This window comes from Bombus bifarius, unplaced genomic scaffold (assembly GCF_011952205.1).
Source record: "Bombus bifarius isolate JDL3187 unplaced genomic scaffold, Bbif_JDL3187 scf7180000009550_frag, whole genome shotgun sequence".
Taxonomy (NCBI): Eukaryota; Metazoa; Arthropoda; class Insecta; order Hymenoptera; family Apidae; genus Bombus; species Bombus bifarius.
The window spans coordinates 9,147-21,394 of NW_022885193.1; the positions used below are offsets into that span (position 1 = coordinate 9,147).

The 12,248-nt window shown below is 37.2% G+C and overlaps 1 protein-coding gene across 1 annotated transcript; it reads right to left on the bottom strand.

The window, feature by feature from the left end:
* Positions 1-3,527: 3,527 nt before the first annotated feature.
* LOC117215357 lies at positions 3,528-3,921 on the bottom strand (the record flags this gene model as incomplete). Its single annotated transcript, XM_033461721.1, has 1 exon — positions 3,528-3,921. A coding segment is annotated over exon 1 (394 nt), but the record flags the coding sequence as incomplete, so codon positions are not given.
* Positions 3,922-12,248: the final 8,327 nt, after the last annotated feature.

Consider the following 12,248-nt stretch of genomic DNA (forward strand, 5'->3'; position numbering starts at 1 on the left):
TAGAAATTGGTGCTAGATACGATAAAGGTGGAGTTGACAAAACTAAAGCTAAGGTAGTTAGGTTTAACCTTGGTGATTTTGTATTATGCAAAAACGAGGAAAGAAACCAGACGAAGTTAGATCCGAAATTCAGGGGTCCATTCGAGATAGCAGAGATTTTGGAAGGAGATAGATATACCCTAAAAACCTTAGACGGCAAACGATCATATAAGGACAGACACGACAGACAGAAAAATGCCAGAAGGTTGCGTCCCTGCTGAGTTAGACGTCTGCGGTGATGACAAACTAAAAAAACTCTATTGGCTCACGGGCCGACGCTTCAAACTAAACATACAGAATAAAATTACCCTCTACAAGACCGTAATAAAACCTGTCTGGACCTACGGAATTCAACTATGGGGAACAGCAAGTAACTTCAACATCGAAATACTACAACGCTTCCAATCGAAAACGCCAAGATCCTTAATAGACGCACCTTGGTATGTTACCAACGAAACCATCCATCGCGACCTCAAGATACCCACAGTCAAAGAGGAAATAGCAAAATACAGCGACAGATATAGCAAAAGAGTCAACAAACTCCGAAACCCCCTAATCACTGGACTACTTGATACGACGGACCAGATTCGCAGGCTGAAGAGGCACTACCCGCTAGACCTAAACGCTAGATTCATTTAGTTATCCAAATTAAGCATATGCACTTACTTATAATACTTATAAATTATACCTATCTATAATAAGTATTAACTTATTGTAAATAAACAGCCATGTCACTGCGCCACGCCAGAAAAATTACTGAAAATTCTCAACGCAAGAATTGATTGTAATTTCAACAAATAAATAAAAAAAAAAAGAAAAAACCTTCAGTAGTCTTAAGAGCCGATCATAAATCTTAGAGGAATTTTTAAGGTCTTTCAGACCGAACCAAACATCTGCACTAAGTCACTGTCTAAAGGTTATTGTTTATTACGGAAAAATAGGAGAAGTTCGTCTTTCTCATGTACGATGTTTCATTCAAATCAGCTTTTCTCGCATCATTAGACCCACCCATCGCAAGTATCCTCCGCTGCATCATCGTTACAGAAAGTCAGTTTTTATACATTTTTTGAACATTCAACATCTAAGCGTGCGTCGCGTAGAATACCTTGTTACTCTAGCTATCAATCGAATTAATTGTACATTTCTAGTTAAGAAGTTGTTGGAATAAACATTAATTGTCTTCGTTAATTCAGTGTAAAATCAATTTAACCACCCCTATTATCGCAAACGAAATCAGGGGATCGATCATTTCGTGGCGTCGATTATCCAATCGTAACGGGAATTTACGACTCCCGTTGACGTGCTTCCTCGCGATCGCGTCTCCTCGCGAATGGTCGAAACACAGGTCTGTCAGATAAAAATATTAAATTACGAAAAAAATTTGTTGATACGTACAAAGAATGGACGACGAAAGATCTGGAGGTGGAATTTTCCAGGATTCTGAAGTGTATTACTTTAACACGTTGAATGCCACGCTAGTTTTACAGAGATTGCCCGTGGCACTATGAGTTTTTTAATATGGATATATATGTTGAAATATTACCTACAAGAGATAATTTACGGTGCATAATCATATTTTTAATGAATTTATCTCACAGAGGTCACTGGTGTTCCCCGTGGCGCTGAAGTGCGATTTCGCGCGATGAACTTATTTTTTTCGATTATCAATTATCTCGTGTTGTTGTTATTAAATATAAGTTTGGGGTTGATAATTAATAGATTCACACAGATTGAGATTCACCTTCTATATCTCACCAGCTCGTACAAAACGTCTGAACACACCGGATACACTTAGATAATTAACACGTGGTCGATTCCTAACACAAAAGAGCGTCATTACAAGTCGTACCAACTTAGCTTGTAGGAACTAGCGATCATACCAACTTACCGTTTCTCAACAATACGTTAACTAATCCTTCGAGTATAGGTTTAAACAATTTTTCTGTAGTTTTTTTCGATTTCTTAATCTCTTATTTCATGTGTATGTATGTGAATATTGTTATATGCAGCAGATTAGTAATTTAGGTGGAAAATGTGTGTAGGTAAATGATCTTACTCTATTATGTACATCTATTATGTACCATATCTAATTTATTAAGTGTAATTATCAGTCGAGTTCTGTATCTTTCTCTGTGTATTATATACATTATAACCTAAAATGTTTCTACGTGCCTGTGATTTCATATCGACCAATCACCCGTTAACCAGTCTTAAGCAAATTTTTTTAATCTATAAATTCAATCTCTTGGCAATTGAAATAAATTAAAAGACGTTCAATCTCTTTTCTTACCAAGTTATCTTGCCAAATGATGGATTCTTATTATTGAATTTCACTGGATAAATTTTCTTCCCTTTACTTATTTTTATGTGCACTACAGACTCATTTTTAGAATTTTCTTTTTTGACTCGATCTTTTATGAAACCCTAGAAGAAAAAGACCTTTTTTAAAATTTGTTGTTTTTAACCTACAGTGTGGTTTACTGTGCCTTGTGTATTAGAGATAGGGGTTAGGTTAGTCTTTGTTGACACGGTAGGTGTTATCGCTATAGTATTGATTGGGCATATAGTTTTCCGACCGGATATTCAAAACGATACTTACTAAATCGATTCTTATATTGATGATAACTTTTGAATCAATGAATTCGCAAATTCAAAAGTTCAAGTGAAGTAAACTTTTCATGTCCTTCTTTTTTCTTTTTACGCAACAATTTTTCTATCGCGAGCCTATAAATAGGTAGAAAATAGGCATAGAAATCAGTAATCAGCAAATTTTGTAATGGTGGTCTCATGATGTTTTTTATAACTAAATCTTCTTTATCGTTATCCATAATACCTTTTTTTTTTTTTTTTTTTTGGTGGAGAAATCCTCATGGACACTCCGCTGCTGCAGTAGGCACGTAGCAGCAGAGTAGTGTCGGACTCCTACCGACTAAAACTCCACGATGACTACCCTACGCGTGCGACGGGGGTGCTCCAGGTACCTCAATGAATTAACTTCTGTTGCACCCTCTTCTCGCGTCCTCTTGTTCGAGCCAGTCCTAGTATCTCCCGTCTATTGAGTTGGCGTTAGGAGGGTCCTTGCCCCTAGCGCTGCGCTCCTTCAGGCGTGGTCCGTTGGGACGGCGGTGGGGCGGCTCTAGGTCGCCTGACTGCCATCCTTCTCTGTCTGTTTGTCACCCTGACTGTCATCCGTCTTATCCTGCAGGGGTGAGAGTTTTTCTTCCTCTCCCTTTCCGCTCGCTCCTTCGCGAGCATAACTCGCTCGCAGAAGTGGCGGACGGCCTCGTATTCCTGTGGCCCTCTCAGCATCGCCTCTATAATCGCTGGGGGGGGGGGGGTCAATGTTCCTCCTGTGACATGCCGCAGGGAGTGTCGGGGCAGCTCCCACGACGGACAGAGCTCCAGGGTGTGCTGCGCCGTGTCGCTGTCCTCTCCGCAGTGGTGGCAGATGTCTGTCGTCTCCCGTCCAATTCTCTTCAGGAACTCACCGAACACGCCGTGTCCGGTGAGTATCTGGGTCATTCTGAATGTGAGCGGGAGGCCGTGGCGGCTTCTCCATGCCTCCCAGTTTGGGAGGACCGCCTCCGCGCCCCGATGTTCACCTCCCTCGTTGATCAGCTGGGATCGCCACCGGTCCCACGTGTCCTCCTCAGCGGTTCCTATGTCGTTCGGAGCTGCCTGCTCGGTCGGATCTTCTTCCGGATGCCATACTCTCCGGTGGGTGTATCTCTTTTTGAGCGCTAGCGCCCGGAGCTCCCACTGGGGGGACGCGGCTAGGGCGGTCGCCGACGCGTGAGACACCGTCCGGTATCCCCTAATGATTCTGATGGCGGTTACCCTGTGTAGCCTCCTCAGGAGCAGGATGCTGCGGCGGCTCGCCATCACTCGGGACAGAATGACGCCCTCGTAAAGTCGGCGCACCGCGTCTCCCGCCCCGCCGATGTTCGGTAGCAGGCCGCACAAGGCATTGTTAAATAATCTAGAGAAAATAATATTATCTAGATATAGAATGATGAATAAATATATAGAATATAATGTATTCTGTCTTATTACCAGGAAATTCGAAATTATTTGACTATTTCTGTATTTTGTTGAGCAAATCTTGAAGAATGAATTGAGTTGTGGTTATGTTTCTGCCACTGCATAAAATTGTGGTATATAATCGGCATAAATGCAGAATTTAACAGGACATGGAATGATAGAAGAGGATTTGTTGGAGCAATAAGAAAGAGTACTTAAAAGAGTATGTTGTGAGATTTCATATTGTATTCCAAATTTTTGGGGTAATGCTACATTTATTGTGACATAGATTGATTGATTGCAAACAAGATTGATGAAATTTAACATTTTTCAATCGACTTAACTAACTGTTCGAATTTTCATGATTCTATCCTTCCACACCATATCGAAACCTTTTTCAATATCAAATCCTATTTCTATTAAGTGTTGTTTAGTAATAAAGACATCACAAACAAATATTTCTATGTTTGATAGGTGATTTGTCGTACATCTGGTTTTTCTAAAACCATACTGACGAACCGTACTGAAAAAACCATACTGAAGTCAGAAAATTTACGTGTTTTAAGAATCATTAGAGTCGATTGTTAATTATTTTTTCTTACAATAAAGATAAAGTAGAGGTAAGAGCTTCCATTTATCGAGAAAGGGTGGTCATGGGTCATTATCGGCCGTATGATCATATATATGTCGGGTTCACATTATGATTAGGGTTAGGAGCGTGAAACGAATATTCATTTGGGTTAGACATTGTTGCTATGCAATAGAGAAGATACTTACTAACACAAATATGATTATTACAGAATTTGACAAGTAACCGTGGTAATTAGATACTCGAGATGCTAATGATCCTAGGTTCAATAACGAATCCGCGGTCAACGGGATAACAGAATGCGCTTTCTTCCAAAGCCCAAGTCGTACTTGACTTGCTTGGCTACGGTGGAAGTATAACTAAACTAACTCTTTGTCAACACCAGAGGGCTACTACGACGACAATGAGTCTGTCTATCCCGCTAGCGGTCGATTATACGGGCACACGATACAAATACCGCACCTAGCGAGACTCCGTCTACGTCTAAGGCAGGGACTACCGGGCATAGCCATAGTCCACCGGTAGTCCCGGGACGAAACGCTCCTCATTCCCTTTTCACCTAGCTCCAACTACACCTCCTACAAATCATTTCAATCATTTTTTTCAGAGTAAAATACGCTTACCGCACATACGCGCGCGGGCTCACGTATACAATGTCCGCTTTCAGAGACAAAAACATATTTTTTGACCCGGCAGTTCGAAAGACTTGTGCCAGTAGTTATAATAATGCTTTGTATTTTCTGTCTCCATCGTGTTTTCAATACTCGTTGTAAATGCAGTTAATTTGGAAAATTCATTAGCCAAATGCAATGATCCGATCGATCGAGGATTACCCGGAGGAATTTTCGCAATATTTACCTAATAGCTTCGAAGCCTCGCTTCGTCAAGGTACCTCATAATCTATCTTCTTTCCACTAGAAGAGCGCGAGCATACTCATTGTCTTTCTTATATTCTGTGAAAACAGATCAACATGCATATTCTCTGGACTTCACCTTGAGCCATGCCGCATTGTCAATGGAGTCGAGTGTAACGTCAATTTACATCAGAGACCAGGCTACACACCGCGGACAGGACGGCACCCAGATGTCTGCACATCCTTGGCGCCGTACCCTCGATAGTCTTAAGTACCCACCAGAGGTCTTGGAATTTTCATAGTTAAGGTCCTTCGGACCAAGCGAGTATTTCTTGTCTTAGATTTCTTTTACGTTTATTGCCTACCACGTGTTAGCATAGAAAGTTGGTTTTTTTCACATCTGGTATGTTCCGTTAGCAACTTTCTCGCGAGGACGGCTGAAACCCTTCCTGATCCACCAACCGTCTTATTATCCAATCGGGGACGGCGTCTACTGCCTTCACTTTCTTAACCAAAATCGTCATCAACAAATCCGGTAGTCCCGTGTCCTTAGACACACCCACCCCTAGCCTTCCTCAGAGACAGTATCGTCAGTAAGACTCACTTATTCTGTATCCTTAGAATAGTCAACATATCTTTATCGGTCTCTACCCTTATAACAGTGGCGTACTTAACGTATCAGTGTAACTAAGTCTTACATAACGTGGTTGGAGTGAATTGTGATTTATGTTAATTCAGTGTGTATTACATTGTGATTGCTGAATTCATAATAAAGTTTAATTAAAACAAAATTAATAGTTGTGTTACGACTCAGCTATTTTATTTCATCAACCAACCCTTAAGTTTACGTGACACGAGCAAGGTCAGATCATTTCGTTCTTCGAATAGTTTAGAATTGCTTAAGTTACCGAACCATCCACTCTCTCATCGTTCTGACAGAATTTCAGAATCGCTTTAACCTTTGCATCGGCAAGATCAAAATCGTTGATCGTCGAACTCTTGTATTACATTTGCAAATGGCTTCCCTCAAAAGCAACCGTTCCATTGTTCTTTGACTTATCAGTTACGATTTTTCGAAACTTCGCAACATTTGTTTCAATCGCATGTTTCGTTAGCGTTTTTGCGAATAGTCCAATGGTTCGAGACTTTCACTTTTTGAATCAGTTATCCAATATTTATCGTGTAATAAATGTAATGCATGGAGTAATGATCATGAACGCGCGCATACACAAACACAAACACCAAAAATAGCACTGTTACACGAGTGCATTAAAACAACTAAAGCTAGATAAATGATTCCTTTCTTATAATGAGTGTTCATACATATAATTTTGATTAAACGCGTTTAGAAACAAAATTGCAACGTAGGCGTAAGTGTAGAGGTAGCAGCAAGTGTAAAAAAATTTAATTTTTTCTCCGTTTTGTATCCAGTCATACTAAACCTTTTTCCAAATATTATTATATAAATTTTTGGACTATCGTCCTGAATGGCCTCAGTAGCCGATCGGGATGAAATATTAAATCTTAAATTTGGGAAACGACGCGTTCTTTATCTACAGACTCCTGTATACTATGTGAAAGTTTACGGTTGTAAGTGTTAAAGTACGTTCGTAAGTTACTGTAGATCAAGAAACGAATGATCGAAAAGCGTTTTCTAAGTTCATTCGCGAGATAATAATAAACGACCGGTTATAGATGCGTATATATACACAGGCATACAAAAATATTCGTGGAATATACCCGTGGAAAACTAGCTGGATTTAACAAAACAGGGATTGTCATGACTAAGTTGTGTAAATTTTCTTTTGATTTCAAGTATATACAAATTGGTTGTTATTTGTACTTTAGTGGATTCCAGACAAACAAGAGTATTCAAGGAATCAGTAGATTTTTTGTTCAATGGAAATGTCCATCGCGTTATTCAAGACAACATATTCGGTTACAAAAATGGATGCGTTATTATTAATATTTTTATTAATACGCACGCTTATAACAAAGATTGTAACAAATGGCTCGGATACATTCAGAACTCGTAAATTTACTCCTATCCTTATGCCATCAACAGAATAAAAACGATCATCACTCGTTCCCGTTTAGGGACTTGTGTCTGCTGTATAGTTTGTGCACAAGAAACTGGATTGGACGATTCCACGGTTTTAGGTTAGATACATTAAAGTCAAGTGTCCCTATGACAAGAAAGACTTGTAGTTAGAAAAAATAGGCCGGGGTATATGTGCGAGGTGGTTGGGTGCTATTTATACCCCCAGTGGTATTCCATTATCCTGAAGGAATTCAGGCTTTCCAATAATTGCGCCTTGTTTGTATGTTTAAATTTACACGTATTTATTCCCATAATAATAGTTCAATCAAATTAGTCTCGAATCCAATAAAAAATGATACCTGAAATTTTATTATGGGATCAAATAAAAATCATGTTCAGGAACAAATTCTATATCTTTACTCCAGATTTTTTGCAACATAAGTATATATTTAATATGTATCTTTTTTAACATATATTTTTTGAAATATAAGTTATAAGTATTAAAAGTATCTATCAAATGAGATAGATACGTAAAAATTGGTTAGTTTCCTGAGGCATAAGAAAAAGTAGAAGGTGCTCAAAATGGCACTTTTTAACTTGTTAATTATTTTTGTAAAATTGTATGTACAAAATGTATTATAAATGTATATATTGTGGCAGCACTCGACAGCACAAATACCACCACTCGACACTGATTTGTGTCGGACGACGACAGCGCACGTTACGAACGTTCGGGGCCCGGGTTCAAATCCCGGCGCCCGTGTCCGATTCTTCTTCCACAATTCTTAAATGAGAAGAAAATATAGTAGTACTCCATCAGCGACATCTACAGTCAGTAGCTACAATTATCACGGAAAACAACACTTACATCTCAATATAATTGCGATAATGTAACTTTTGTCATTCTTAAAAAATATGCCAAATTCCATCCTGCTTATTAGTTTTTATAAAAAGCCATTTAGGAATTAAAAAGGCGTCTTCGTAAAAATTTATGTGAGAAAATGGTATAGTGCTCCGTCAATCTATGTTTACGCAATCATTATTCGTCACTAACTGACTTCGTTATAACGGTTCTTTTTAAAATACGCTGTCAACACTCCATGACAACGTTGACAACACACACCTGATATCTCCCAAGCAATCCGTTCACGATACTATACTATACTACACTCCTACATTAATTTCTATAATTTTTGTCGCTCAACTACTAGCGGGGTCTTCTTCTATTTTTTAAAAGTTGTGTTATGATTACAAGTTGAAACTAATCGACTTATAATTTCAAACTATTCAGAAATGTTAGCAAAGTCTATATATCATCTTTTCGCATAAATAAATGAAATAACATCTAAAATTGTGATCACTTACCATGTAGGTCATGTGTGTATTACCATGTAGGTCATTGTAAAATTAGTATTTTTCTACGAATTAGAAAAGAAAAAGGAAATGTTGTATAAGGCTAAATAGGAACCGAGATATCTTTTTTATCCGAAAGCCGCAACACCCTTAATTTAATATGAAGCGTTATAAAAGATAGAGTATACGGAAATACAGCTAAAGTAATAATAAAAGAAATTTCAATCACATTGATCCAAAAATGTTTCAGCAATAGATTAGATATCAAATGCGGAGTATGTGCACAGGCAAGTATCTGTCGTAAACAGCGCGTGCAACGTGGTACGACTGTTTATAACTAATTGATTAAAAAGATCTTGTTCATGTAGGCGTTTTGTTACGGTAAAGCGACTACTAGTAGCGATTTCGTTCTCACGTAATTGACGAGCGATTTGAGTAAGTAGTCATTCTTGCATCTGCTATTAGTGATAGATATCCAGATGATATAAGGTACAACGCATATAGTGTTTAACAGGTTTATAGTTAGTTTATTGTTAGGTAACACAAGTGGCCGAAATCGTTTGACATATTAAGAGCTTCGTAAATATGTATCTACGTACAGAATAACAAGAAGTATTTATAGAGGTTTATTGATGCATGCAGTGCGTACAAAAACGTTAGGGACAAACCTTAGAAACATATAGAACAAGCGAAAGGATCTTAGTAAATATGTGTTCACAAACGATTAGTTTCGGAGTTATGAGATCTTTTTATCAATAAGACATTACTTTTACAGCATATGTTCGTTTCAACACATCCTTTGTCACGTTTTTTCATAGAAGCACATACTCGTTGAAAGGTCTTTCCCGTCGAAACATTTTTCTTACTCTTCGGCAACAATCTTCGATTCGTTGTATTAACTCATTTAACTTAGCAGATGGTTTACTATACACACTACATACTTTTATAGACTAAACATTTCATAACTCCGAAACTAATGGTTCTTGAGTCCACGTTTATTAAAATTCTTTTCCTTGTTTTGATGAGTACTACATGCTGCTAAAGTTTGTCTCCAAGTGTTCCAAGACTGTATAATATAGGAATAGATATCTAGAAGAAGGTCGTTACTGTATTTAATAAAATTTACAGAAAAACGTAAAAAAAATTCATTGCTCACTGTAGCGATTAAGGTAGCAGGTGATGTATAATAGTATCTACACCTGATCAGATATATGTAGAAACTAACTTTATGAATTTCTATCCGTCTAAGCTACTTCCCCACCTTTCATTTTCTTATGCAAGACACGAATATGTTTTATAATAATATTAGAAGTCTTAAGGCACTGGTTTATCATTAATGTTGTAACTGGCAAGGATTCTTGGTGTCTCCTCAGATTTCTTAGGTCCCCTACTCTTTGGTTCATGTATGTTTATGAACTGTATCAGGAAAAGTGTTTGCTGGTTTTAATCTATAAAATCTTCTGCACAATCCATGAATGATGTTCATCGAAATAGTGTTACAGCCAACTTTCCAATTTTTTGATGACAGTCCCGAACATTGATGGAGACTTGCTTCTTCGACACAAGTTTCCATTTGCCATACTCGTTTATATACTCGATACCTGAATTCTTCACGGCTTTCTGCTTCTTGTCTCGTTATTTGTCAATGAACGTTCCTTACCACTACACAAATGTTTAATTTCACAAATCGATAAATTAACATTATTCATACTGAAATTATTAAGAAAACTGCACGACACAAAGCGATACTAAAAGTGAGCGACTAAGACACACAACCTTTCTCCACTTCTTCGCCACTGTTTATTCTCTTTTTCTGTGCAGCTCCTGGCCTCCTAGTGCTGTTGTCGAGTAATAGAAACTTTGCCAAAGCGTCTTTACACAACATAATAACACAACAAAATAGCACAACATAATCATAACATCGTAACACATATGCTTACTACTACCGCAATCAAAAATTACCAAATATTATCACCATCTATGAACTGTTGCTGGAAGTATAATTAAGCGAGAGCACAGAGCGGTTTAGTTGTTGCTAAAGGATTAAATTTGCGTTACAATAAGGAGAAGATGATCGCTAAGAAAGCGAACCTCCATTATTTCTTGTTCCTGCGCATTCTCTTTCCACGTGTAACTAAATTTTTCTTTTTCTTTAGAACTGATATCTTAGAGTGTGCTTACCGGAAATCTAATTACAATAAATTTTTTTTTATTTAAAATTGCATACAACTGCCAGTTATTGTCGAATCACTATGAAATTACTTACCTTCTTACAAACATTGAGGCTCTCTTTCTATTTCACCTGCTAATTTTCATTTTTAATGTATTAAATATTTCTATATCGTACTCCAAAATTCGTTGACAACAACTTTCTATAAATTGACAGCTATTACCTGATTTTGGATCGCTCTGCTATGAATACGTTGAATATAGAAATAAAGACCAGGAGAGCAATTGAAAAGCAACAAGACACCTCACAGAATTTATATTTGGACAAAGTAGTTTAAAAAGTAGAATTTAATTTACTCCTGGTACTGCAGTGCCTGAGTCCCTTCGGATTGATTGGCAAATGACGGAAGTTATTTCTGTTAGAGACGAAACTGATCGCTCGAAGTATTTTCCAGTGTTGCCTGTGATTTATTTCGGTGATGATGCAATTATTTATAAATCATACATATCGTAAAATCTCAACCATTACATATCTTGTGTATGATTTAGAAATTATTGCGCTGAAAATTTGATCTAAATCGGTTTATGTAGAAACAAGCGACAAACATTGGAAGATGTAAAGATTTTTAGATTTATTATTACAGTTATAAGCTGCGAAAATCAAGGATTGTCATTTTTTTACCGTTACAATTATAACTTACAAGTCATGATAATGTTAACTCATTTTGATGAAATTTTCGACTTGTAAATATATAATCGATATAAATCTACAAAACGTATCTCTTATATTTTTATTGCAAGCTCCAATAAAAAAATTGTTTACTACTAACGTTACTAAAATAACGTTTACTAGTAGTAAACTTCCCAACAAAAAATCAAGCCGTTTGGTGCAACTTTTAAAAAGTTATTCTGTTTTAGAAGTTGTCCGAATACTTTCGTGACATATACTGTATATGTACATATATATCCTTATTTCTTTTAATATCCTAGTAATGTAGTTTTGTTTCATTATATAATTAGGCAATGGCAAACAAAAGAAAGAGAAAAAGTATTGTTTAGGTTAGTGCATTCTATGATATTTATGTAAGAGATAATGGCAAAGAAAAATAGTGTTAGATAATAAATTCAGTTTTTGAGATAATAATTTATTCTTTTTAAATATCTTGTTTGTTACTGATCAGAT